Genomic DNA, 12,763 nt, shown 5'->3' on the forward strand with positions numbered 1-12,763 from the left:
GTGGTCCTGTTGAAAGATAAGGTAGATCATGTCATCTCTGCTCAAACTGTGTGATGGCTTTCCATCAAACTCAGGGTAAAGCAAACCATTTGTTCTAGTACCACTCTGACTTAGCTCCCACTATCTGCCCCAAGCTACTCTACTTTTGCTACACTTGTCTAATTGTTGTTTCTTGGACATACCAACCCACCTCTCTCCTCTGGGCTTCTCTCCATCTTCCTAGAACTCCTTTCTTTCTTCCATATGAATGTTTGGTGTATTCCCCACTTCCTTAGTGAGGCCTTCCTTTGTCTCAAAAAAAAAAAAAAAGTCTCATTGTTGCCCAGGCTAGAGTACAGTGACATGATCTTGGCTTACTGCAACCTCCTCCTCCAGGGTTCAAGCAATTCTTGTGCTTCAGCCTCCCAAGTAGCTGGGACTACAGGCATGCGCCTTGCCCAGCTAATTTTTGTATTTCTAGTAGAGATGGGGTTTTACCATGTTGGCCAGGCTGGTCTCGAACTCTTGACTTTAAAAAAGTATTAACCGTATTTTTCCCGACAGTGCTATCACCCTTCGCTTACTCTTTTTCTTTATAGCATATGTCACCATATAACCTACTTTACAGAATTATCTGTCTTTATTCACAAGATTGTAAGATCCGTGAAGGCAGGCACTTGGTCTGTTTTGTTTCATAACTATTCTCAAGTGTCTTGCTCATAGTAGGAAATAAAAATAATTTTGAATGTTCAATGAATTTATAGACATTAAAGGAAAGGCAAGTGGAATTTTTATTTTTTGTTTTTCAGACAGGGTCTCACTCTGTCATCCATGCTCTGGAGTACAGCAAATGGAATTTTAAAAAGTCACCTATTTAGCCTAAAGTTTCCCCCTTTATTTCTTTAATTGCCTAACAGCCTAGAAATGCTAACTGAGCCCTAACGTAGAACTATAAAACCTCTCATTTTACAGTCTAGTCCAACCCTTCATTTCATTGATGTTGAAATAAAGTCCCAACAGATGTTAGCTATTGTCTCTGAAGTTATAGCCAGTTAATTAGTGGTACAGTTAAGACCAGAATCCAGGATCTCTTGAATCTCAGTTGCTTTTTTTTCACTAGTTTGTGATAACCTTAATATGAGACCAAACTTAAAAGAGTCAGTTCCCTATGGAAACAAAGCAGCTAAAACTAAATACATCAGTAAGCAGAAATTGAAACAGATAAGTAGCTTGGTGATAGTCAAAGCAGTGAAACCTGCTGATGATACAATTCAAACTTTTCCCCCCACTGGTCATTATAATATTTAAATTAGTATGTTTATTGTGAAATAAGTAAACATTGAGGAATGTGTTTGTTGTATTTGTTTTTTTTTTAACCTCAGGTGCACATGAACTTGAACAGATGCAGCTGATTTTAGAATCTATTCCTGTTGTACATGAGGAAGATCGTCAGGAGCTTCTCAGCGTAATTCCAGTTTACATTAGAAATGACATGACTGAGCCACACAAACCTTTAACTCAGCTGCTTCCAGGAATTAGTCGAGAAGGTATTGTGACTCGAGAGTGGCATTCACGTTAATGCCTGTGTGTGAGGCAGAATCTGTGTAGGGAAGCTGGAGCCTTTTATCCTTAGATACGGGGCTTTCTCCGAAACAGTCTTTATACACTTAAGGTGTACGTAAAACTTCCAACTCTTATTTCCCCCTTTTTTTGTCCTGGTACTTGGGCTACGATCTGTTTTTTGGTTCCTCTGAATCACTTTCCAGAGCAAGTAGCAAGTATTTTGAATATAGGCACTGGGGGCAAAATCATGATGGCATTTTTTCCCTCAGATATACTTGGAACTCCTGTAAATGCCTGGATAAAAAGAAAGCTGCTGTATTTAATTTCAGCAGGTTTTGCAGGCTTTTCAGTAGTTCCACATTCTTAATCAGTCTTTGAGTCTGTCTTCACAAATTCCATTGCCAGCTCCCTTGCTCGTAACCCTGTAGCCACTGTCACAACATCCCTGTTCATAACTAAACGAGTCCTCTGTGGGAACACTTCATGTTTATTTTTTATTGAAAAATAGAGACAGAGTCTTACTGTGTTCCCTGGGCTGGTCTTGAACTCCTGAGCTCAAGCAGCCTTTCCGCCTCAGCCTCCCACAGTGGTAGTATTACAGGCGTAAGCCACCACACCTGGCCAAGGAGCCTCTTAAAATGCAAACTAGTAATTCTGAATTGGGAGGTGGAGTGGGGAACAGGGTGGGTGTCTGCATATCCTCAATAAGGTGTGGCTCTGCTCAGCCAGGTGGAGACACTGTGTGCAGTGATAACCTGGATCCACTTCAGAGGACGGTGCTGTTGAAGCATTTGTAACCTTGCTGTATAATGCTATTTGAATCTTTTTCATACCGTCATTAGGGTGGGGACCATGTTTTAATCTTTGAACTAAACTGAATATTTGGCCAGTGACTGTGATTTGTTAACCATTGAGCGAAGATCCTTGGTGGTCACATGTGGCAGCACTGTGCATGCAAGCAAGTGAATGCAGAGTGGATGGAGTTTCTGAGACTAAAGATTTATCAATTATATACTCTATACTACTTTCTTCTTAACAGTGGAGTTTTATTTTGGGACAGAACACATTCTGAGGCAGTGGCAACTTGGTAAAAAGAATACATGTTCTTCTCACCTCACACTCTCTTTATGATCTTTGAAGGAAAAAAGCAAACAGGATTAAGTACATCTGAGTGAACGTGTAAGACTCCTAGGAGCCCTACTCTGGTTAATTTCCCTCGATACTTCCCTCTCACCCTCCCTTTCTGTAGTATGCCATATATTTCTCTATCTTAGCATGCTGCAGCACCATTGTAGCATTCTTGTAGTCCTAGCTGTTCAGGAGGCTGAGACAGGAAGATTCCTTGAGCCCAGGAGTTCAAGGCTACAGTGAGCTATGATCATGCTATTACACTCCAGCCTGGGCAACAGCAAAGATGCTGTGTCTTAAAATTACCTTTCTAAAGAAAAGAATAGGGTTCTTTCTAGAGTACAGGTTGGCTTGAGAGAGAAAGGCCATCTTTCTCACTTAGAAGGCAAGGATGAGAGGATGTGTGAGTGACCATAGTGAAGAGGTAGGGATTGAGACAAATGTGCAGTGGGTTTATCTGTTGAGAATGATAAGGAAGACCGAGAGCATAAAGAGAAGGCCAGATAGCAAAGGTCACAATGAAATTGTTTAGTATGAATTTGTAATGAGCCAGGTATGGGATATTGCAGCTAGTTTTCATCAGTTTTGTGTCGCCAGGGAGCAGAGAGTAGATGGTGATGATCCAGGGTTGAAGGTCAATATCATAAGGCATAGAAGTGTGTGGCTGGTGTAAATACAGCTTTCAGGCTGCGTGAGGAGCTGAGGAAGGCCTACGAGACTATTTTATGGGAAGAACTGGATTTGTGGTTAACCAGAGTCCTAAGATGTGCAAGAGCAGTGTGTGAACTATGCTGGAGTGTGATGTGAAGCAGAGATCAAGAAATTAGTACAACAGCTCATCAGTGAAAGATGGGAAAGGGCTTTTATTACATACCAGACACTATGATTACGTCTCATTTTTGTACCTTAGGAAATATCTATGTCTACTTTATGCATGAAGAAACTGATGTTCAGCAAGTTTTAGTAGCCTGTCCAGCACTACAGTGCTAGTAATTGAGTTAAGCCAGTGACTTGCAGAGCTAGGATTAAAACCTATGTATTAGGCCGGGATTACAGGCGTGAGCCACCACACTCAGCCAGAAAATCGTTTTTAAGTTCTAAATCAGGTAAGTTTCATTTCTGACAAATTAACTTTTTAATTGTGTAGTCCATTTTTCCCCTTTATAAGATGGGGACCTGTTAGTACAATTAAGATGCTCATTTCCTGTTGTGTAGTATGAAGTGCTAAGGTAATCACTTAGCTAGTCATTTAAATAAATGAGATCAACATTTACTGTTTTTCTAAAGGTAAGTGATTCTTTTCTCAAAAACTTTTACCTTTTCTTCTGCAGCACTGGATTTCCTGGAACAAATTTTGACATTTAGCCCCATGGATCGGTTAACAGCAGAAGAAGCACTCTCCCATCCTTACATGAGCATATATTCTTTTCCAATGGATGAGCCAATTTCAAGCCATCCTTTTCATATTGAAGATGAAGTTGATGATATTTTGCTTATGGATGAAACTCACAGTCACATTTATAACTGGGAAAGGTAAATTGATCCTAAGTTAGAAAAATAATATTTACTGAACTTTCAGTAGACCATATGTAGTGAGTTTTTTTTTTAATTATAAGACAATGTAGAAGTCTTAAAAATTTAGTAATGTAAAGATACAAAAATTAGGTGTGGTGGCGGGCGCCTGTGGTCCTAGCTACTTGGGAGGCTGAGGCAGGAAAATCACTTGAACCCAGGAGGCTGAGGCTGGCGAGATTATGCCACTGCATTCCAGTCTGGGCAATAGAGCAAGACTCCATCTCAAAGAAAAATTTAGTAATGATCCTTAATATTTATATCTATAAATAGCCATTAATTAAAATATTTAATAAAGTAATTACTGGTTAGATGATACATGGGAAGAGTTAAATGCTACTTTGAAACATTTTCAAAGTCATTAAGGCATATTTAGTAAATAAAATTACAAAGTCCTTTAACTGAAGGTTGGAAATAAATCATTTTTTGAATGTCAAAAATTTAAGATATTAGATGACAAGACTCAATCATATCCAATAAAATATCTCCAGTGTCTCAGTAGTAGTTATATCTTAAGATAAAAATTATTTGACTTATGTTAGATACAGTTTTTTGTTTTTTTTGTGATGGAATCTTGCTCTGTCACCCAGGCTGGAGTGCAGTGATGCAATCTCAGCTCACTGTCCTGCCTCAGCCTCCCGAATAGCTGGGATTACAGGCACCTGGCTAATTTTTAGTAGAGGTGGGGTTTTATGTTGGCCAGGCTGGTCTCGAACTCCTGACCTCAGGTGATCTGCCTGCCTTAGCCTGCCACCGTACTCAGCCAATATTTGAATCTGTTTTCCTAATGAAAAAATTAATTTGGGGACACTTAACATAGGTTCAGTAAAGAGACTTTTTTAAGTCTAAACATGGGTGTATAACGTTATCCATATTTTGATGTTTCATAAAGTGAAGTAATTGGATTTCTAGGGAAGTTTGGCTGGGCGCGGTGGCTCATGCCTGTAATCCCAGCGCTTTGCGAGGCCGAGACAGGCCAATTACCTGTGGTCAGGAGTTCGAGACCAGCCTGGCTAACATGGTGAAACCCCATCTCTACTAAAAATACAAACGTAAGCCAGGCTTGATGGCGGGCGCTTGTAGTCCCAGCTACTCAGGAGGCTGAGGCAGGACAATCACTTGAACGTGGGAGGCAGCAGTTGCAGTGAGCCAAGATCGCACCACTGCATTCCAGCCTGGGTGATAGAGACTCCGTTTCAAATAAATAAATACATTTCTGGGGAAGTTTAGATATAAGTAGGATGGTAGCTTTTAGAGTCATCAAGTGATTTTGATGTATGGCCAAGTTTGGGAACCACTAATGACAATCTTTTTAATCTTAAGATTTTAAGAAGAAATTTTTTCCCCCTCCTCAGATGTTGATGTATTGGTATGGTATGTTTACACAAATCAGCAAACTACTTTTTTTTCCTCCATGTGTCCATTTCTATACCCTAAATATGGTTCTTTTCTTTTTTTGAGACGGAGTCTCACTCTGTTGCCAGGCTGGAGTGCAGTGGCACCATCTCTTTGCTCACTGCAACCTCCTGAGTTCAAGCAGTTCTACTGCCTCAGCCTCCCTACTAGCTGGGACTACAGGCGCCCGCCACCATGTTCAGCTAATTTTTGTATTTTTAGTAGAGATGGAGTTTCAGCATGTTGGCCAGGTTGATTTCAAACTCCTGACCTCAAGTGATCCATCCACCTTGGCCTTCTGAAGTGATAGAACTGCAGGCGTGAGCCACTGCACCCGGCCTGCATTTTCTATTATACCTAGCTAAGTCATCTTTCTTTTCCCTCAATGATTGTGCATGTCAGTAATAGGATAGCACATTCAGTAACATGTATACACGGGGAGATTTTTGCTATTCATGGTGATGAGTTTTCCAGCAAACCTCTTCCTCTTCTAGTTGCCCTTACTGTAGAGTAAAAATTTGTAAGGTACCTGATTGAGATTCAAGATCTGCATTTTGTGGCTATGAAGTCTTTTGTTTGCATGGAACTGGTGGACAAAAAACAAACTGGAAATGAAGTTGCATACTTCATTGGCAATTTCCAAATATATTAACAGAGCTTTCCTATCAAGACTAAGTTCTGGTAGGGCAGGGCAGGCATATTTACTCTCCTGTAATTATCCCCTCATAGACCTAGCACAGTGCTGTCACATAAAAGGTACTCAGTGAATTTGAAAATGAAATCATATATGTAGAATAACACTAGTGTATTGACTTTTTTCAGGTATCATGATTGTCAGTTTTCAGAGCATGATTGGCCTGTACATAACAACTTTGATACTGATGAAGTTCAGCTTGATCCAAGAGCTCTGTCCGATGTCACTGACGAAGAAGAAGTACAAGTTGATCCCCGAAAATATGTGGATGGAGATCGGGAAAAGTATCTGGAGGATCCTGCTTTTGATACCAATTACTCTACTGAGCCTTGTTGGCAATACTCAGATCATCATGAAAACAAATATTGTGATCTGGAGTGTAGCCATACTTGTAACTACAAAACGAGGTCATCATCATATTTAGATAACTTAGTTTGGAGAGAGAGTGAAGTTAACCATTACTATGAACCCAAGCTTATTATAGATCTTTCCAATTGGAAAGAACAAAGCAAAGAAAAATCTGATAAGAAAGGCAAATCAAAATGTGAAAGAAATGGATTGGTGAAAGCCCAGATAGCGCTAGAGGAAGCATCACAGCAACTGGCTGGAAAAGAAAGGGAAAAGAATCAGGGATTTGATTTTGATTCCTTTATTGCAGGAACTATTCAGCTTAGTTCCCAGCATGAGCCTACTGATGTTGTTGATAAATTAAATGACTTGAATAGCTCAGTGTCCCAACTAGAATTGAAAAGTTTGATATCAAAGTCAGTAAGCCAAGAAAAACAGGAAAAAGGAATGGCAAATCTGGCTCAATTAGAAGCCTTGTACCAGTCTTCTTGGGACAGCCAGTTTGTGAGTGGTGGGGAGGACTGTTTTTTCATAAATCAGTTTTGTGAGGTAAGGAAGGATGAACAAGTTGAGAAGGAAAACACTTACACTAGTTACTTGGACAAGTTCTTTAGCAGGAAAGAAGATACTGAAATGCTAGAAACTGAGCCAGTAGAGGATGGGAAGCTTGGGGAGAGAGGACATGAGGAAGGATTTCTGAACAACAGTGGGGAGTTCCTCTTTAACAAGCAGCTCGAGTCCATAGGCATCCCGCAGTTTCACAGTCCAGTTGGGTCACCACTTAAGTCAATACAGGCCACATTAACACCTTCTGCTATGAAATCTTCCCCTCAAATTCCTCATCAAACATACAGCAGCATTCTGAAACATCTGAACTAAAACACTCAGCAGACATTTATCTTTGTATTCTTCATGAAATGTGTTTTGTCTTTTTTTATTACTAGTGTTTAAGTCATTTTTTACTTGAATCAGATGGTGTCATTTAGTAAGGATTTTATGAGTTCTTGTTTTTAAAAATCCAGACTTTCTTTTTCTACATGTGAGATAGTTTTCATTTTAACTGGCATGTCATTTGCACACAAAAATAAAGACTAGAGCAAAATAATGCAACGCAGGAAGAGAAAAGAAATGCACTAAGTAAGACAAGAACATTCTCTCATAGAACATTGATCTGTTTTACAGGAAACAAACCTTGCCTTGAAATTTACACAGTGAGACTGTACATAATTGCATGAAAATAGCTATTTTTTTCCTAAGACATTTTTCATTCATGAGTATTTTCAAGTTTTTCATACTGTACACATTTCTTAAAACACATGATACCAGCAGCAACTGAAAATGAATGCCGAATTTGGTACACATGTGTTATCTACCTCAAGGTAACAAGAGTATGTGGCAAAACATATACCACCCATAGTGCTTCACAAAATGCACTTCTATTTAGCCAGCGTTTATTGTAGTAAACTATTCTTAAAACTCATTCACTGTTTATAAATGTTCTGGTATGCATTCTTTATAGTGAAGTGTTAATACATCACATCTTATTTATTTTAGCAAATCAGTATATTTTCTGTATTTAATTATAAAAATTAACTGAGTTTTTAAAATTTATTTGCAAATACACTTTTTCCATTTGGCACTATGGTTTGTTGCCTACCTAGCTGAATCTATAATGTCAGCTTATCCTAAGGCTGTCCACGTACTTAATTTACTTAAGTGTTCATTTTAAGTAACGTGCTCACTGTGTATAGGAATTTGTATTTTGGAGGTGCTTGATCTATCTACAAAGAAAAATTAATTAGGAATTACTTTATTATAAAATGCTCCTAGAAGTCTTAATTGTGTTTATTTTTTAAAAAAACGAATGTTAGACTTGTGTGCATGGAAATAATTAAGGTACATCATTATTGTAGTTTAAAAGTTGTACATGATATAAGACATTTTGTTTTTACTGTATGTTTTTACTGAATGATCTATTCCCCATCCCAAGGCAAGCATGAGTAAAATTAGGTTAAACGTAGCATGTGGCATCGCAGTCTCTTAGAATTTGTTTCATCTATTTTATTTTATTGAATACTGTCTGTATCTTCGGTTATCCTGTTTGAAGAAAAAGGACAAATAAAACATGGTCAGCAAATACGGCTCCTGTTTCACTCTTGGGTTCATGAAAATTTTCTGCTAGAATGAAAATTACTACCAGAATCACTTTGAATTATAGCTATAAATTGCTAGTCTGAAAGGCTGAGAAGGTTCAAGTCTTTTGACAAACCGTCACGCATTAGAATGGAATAAAGCTTTATAATATTTCAAAACTGTTTGTTAGGTAAAATGTGTAGTTGAAACTTTGAACCGTGCAGTCAGAAAACTTAAGTATTTATTTGCTTTGTAATACATCTTTGCTTAAGAACTTACCCTTTTACCTATCCAGCTATAAAACCATCCTCCTTTTCGCCTCACTTTTCTGTCTTTCATCCTTGTTTTGTACAACACCAATTCTGTTATCTATCTGCTCACCTACCCTCTCAACAACTGACTTCATCTGGATTCACAAAGCCATATATATACATATGTGTGTGTATATATACACATATATTTATTTTCTGGTTGAATACTGTCACGTTATGAATTTAAACATAAATTACCTTAAGAGGACAAGCTCTGAAGTGCAGTCATGAGAACTGATATGTGGGGGGAAAAAATGGGACACTTTTAGTTGGAACTGGGTGGGGTGACAAGTGCGGAGGCTTTGAGTGTCGTGAGAGCATCAGACAGGATGTAAAGGAAGCAACGGGCAGCAGACATTGGTCCCCGATCCTCCGTTATAACCAATTTTTTGCAAATATATGTTCATTTTGAGAATAATTAGCTTTGACTCTAAAATGCTGTCTTACCTGAAGGGGGCCTAGGTTTGTTTTCTTACTGGGAAACTTGGCTCCTGGACTTAATCCACATTCATTACTGTCATCTTGGCAGTTTAGTGGCCATCTACACAATGATCTAACTTGTTGGCATTAAAAAGTCAAGTCAAAACATAGTCATCAAAGAAAGAAGAAAGTAAAACTGAAACCCCTTATATAAAATACGCTTGCTTTAGGGTGACCCAGGCTGAGTACTAAGTTGTAAAGTCAATTTCCAATAAAAATTTTATGTGCCGTGTACTTTGTCCCCACTTGCAATGAAAGCATCTCTTTATAGGGTAATGAAGATGAAATACTCAAAGAGGCAAAGTCTTGCTCTGCCACCCAGGCTGAAGGGCAGTGGTGTGACCACAGCTCACTGCAACCTTGGACCTAGGCTCAAGTGATGCTGCCACCTCAGCCTCTTGAGTACCTAGGAGTAGCTGGCACCTTTCTCAAAGATCATTTGACCATATAGATGAGAATTTATTTCTGGGTTCTCTACTCTGTCTCTTGTGACTGTTTTTACGGTTTTTTCCTTCGAGACAGGGTCTTACTCTGGCCCAGGCTGGAGTGCAGTGACATGATCGTGGCTCACTGCAACCTTGACTTCCCAGGCTCAGGCAATCCTGCTTCAGCCTCCTGAGTAGCTGGAGCCACAGGCATGAGCCAACCTGTCCAGCTAGTTTTTAAAATTTTTTTATAGTACTTTTAAAATTTCTTTACAGAGACAGGGTCTCCCCCATGTCACCCAGGGTGGTCTTGAACCCCTGGGCTCAAGCAATCTTAGCCTCCCAATGTGCTGTAATTACAGGTGTGAGCCATTGTGCCTGACTGTAAAGCATTTTTTTCTCACATGAGTATGGCCATCCCTGCTTTATTTTATCATTTGCCTGATAGCTTTAGTTTTAATTGCTACACCTCGACATTTTTTAAATGATATCTTGCAAAATTTTGCTTCTACCAACATCTTTGCAGTGAGAATTCTTGTGAACATCTGTAAGGGTGTCTTTAGGGCAGATACCTAGGAGTAGAGTTGCTACATATCTTCAAGTCTATGAAGATGCCATATCCCTGTCCAAAAGTGATTGTACTGACTCACATTCCTGCCAGCAATGCACAAGAGTTCCTATTCATCCACATGCCTCCAAGCAAGAAACCAAGTTTCTTCCATTGAATTAATCCTACCAGCTTTGCAATGTTCAGTTTACAGTAGGAATCAGGATTTCTAATTCCAAACAACTGCATGGCTGAAAATCATGACTACACCTTAGGGATCCTTAAGTAGCCACTTCAATATGAGATTGCCTTGTTTCTCATTTCCTATTGCTCCAGCCACTGCAGCTTGGGAACAGAGGCTTTAAATCTTAAAGGCTGAGCCAATTATGTAATTACACTGGGGTCCATATCTAAGGAGAAGTAGATCATGAATCAAATAGGGTTTTCAAATAAAATCCAAGCAAATATCACCTTTGCTTCTCAATTGAGACACATGCATAGTATTGGTTATGAAATTATTTGCAAGCACTGTTTTCCATTTGATACTTTGGTGTGTTTTTTATAGAGCACATTTAGTGAGTGATCTAGTCAGCAAGTGGACAGTTGTCGGAACCGCTAACCTGCTCCCAGCCTTTTCAGTACCTGTTTACTATTGAATTAAAAACCAATAGAAGCTCTACCCTAAGTAGGTTCATCATGTATGGCATATTAGTCAATTGCAGTTTTACCTGAGGCCTCTCCATGTGAGCATTGTGTATCATTCAGATCCTAGTACCTTCTGAGTAGAGAAGAAAGAAGATAAAACTGGAAATCAGGAGATCTGAGTTCTGGACCCAGTTTTACCACTGACTCTCCGTCACTTGGGTGTCACGATCTTGGTGAGCCTAAGTTCCTTATTAAACTAGAAATGCGTATTACTTGAGACTGACCTGGAACAACTTCTGAACCAGACAGTGTCTTATTCAATTCTAACCCATTATAATAGCACAGCGATTAGCTCTTGCCAGGATGTGTTTGCTTATAGATCTTATTTCTATAATATCTTTATTGAACTGGCTGCATTAAATGTGCCTTTTAAGCAGAGTGAGAATGAAATTTTGTGTTCAATGCACCCTTACCAGTTGACAGGTAGAGAAAAAGGCAAAAGTATTAGAACTCCAGGGTTGTTTGCCTTTGAAAGGGCAGTGTAAACTCACTAAGCTCTTTCCTGTAGGATCTAGGGCAGTCTCCTTAATTAAGCCAGGTGAAGAGAAGGATCTTTGTGAGCTCTTTCAACATAGATTCCAACATCTATGTAACAAATATCTTACAGAAGGGAAGGGTGTTTGATCATCCACGTTAGAGCACTGTTTCAGTTATAACGCAGAGCTCTAACAAAGAAATTCCACTGGATTCGCATGTTTATCTTAGTATAATACAGTGGTAGTGTTACAAACCTAGCTAAGCAGAATACCGACTATCCATTACAATTGTCAGCCTCTGCAACATCTTGCTTAATTAGGTCTTAGTGCTGTTGTAGCTGGGTGAGTGGGAACGCTGGTGCCAGATTTGAGATGCTCCTCCCAGTCTCCTGGTTCAAAGTCCAGTCCAAGCCTGTTTCTTCATGCCTAATGTAAACCACAAACTTGGATTCATGTCTGTACATTTAGACTCTGCTTCCAACCCGGACTTACCAATCCCACACCCTCCTGACTGGAACCTCTGAGGCAACCTCAGCTGCCAGCTGGGACATTGAACCTTGCGGCCTTGCATACTGTTTAGGCACACATGCTTCGGAGTCAGATCAAATCAAAGCTTAAAACTGTTCTGCTTACAAGCCTTGTGGCCTTGTAGAGGTTATTCAACCTTTTGATTTTCCTCATTTGTCAAGTAGAGCTAACGATACCTAACTCGTAAAGTTGTAAGAATTCAATGAGATACTTACACAAAGCCTTTTTAGCATGATGTCTGGTACTTAATAAATCACCATTGCGCTTGTCCTGTTTGAATTACTGCCCATGCCACCCACATTGTACTGAACACTGGATTCTGACCTTGACACTGCATCCAGTATTGCATTCTCCTATCAGTCTAAACTTCTGGCCTTGACCTACAGATGGCTTCTTGCTCTAAGCCATAGTGCCCACCAGCTCTAACCAACTTTTGGCTCCGGCTTCTGGTCCTTTCTCACCAGTCAAACCGTTGCCCA

At 39.4% G+C, this 12,763-nt stretch overlaps 1 protein-coding gene across 5 annotated transcripts in view; it reads left to right on the forward strand.

Annotated features, from left to right (window-relative positions):
* Positions 1–8,816, forward strand: part of MAPK6 (mitogen-activated protein kinase 6) — a 60,323-nt gene extending 51,507 nt beyond the window's left edge. For all 5 annotated transcript variants that reach the window (XM_058427540.1, XM_032174170.2, XM_032174168.2 and 2 more), the window contains exons 4-6: positions 1,362–1,526; positions 4,002–4,203; positions 6,460–8,816. In XM_058427540.1, the coding sequence (XP_058283523.1) occupies positions 1,362–1,526; positions 4,002–4,203; positions 6,460–7,558 (1,466 nt within the window). In that variant the 3' untranslated portion in view covers positions 7,559–8,816. The remainder of the gene's footprint in view (positions 1–1,361; positions 1,527–4,001; positions 4,204–6,459) is intronic.
* The last annotated feature ends 3,947 nt before the right edge of the window (positions 8,817–12,763 follow it).

The sequence above is a fragment of the Hylobates moloch genome, unplaced genomic scaffold, assembly GCF_009828535.3.
Source record: "Hylobates moloch isolate HMO894 unplaced genomic scaffold, HMol_V3 SCAFFOLD_14, whole genome shotgun sequence".
Lineage (NCBI taxonomy): Eukaryota > Metazoa > Chordata > Mammalia > Primates > Hylobatidae > Hylobates > Hylobates moloch.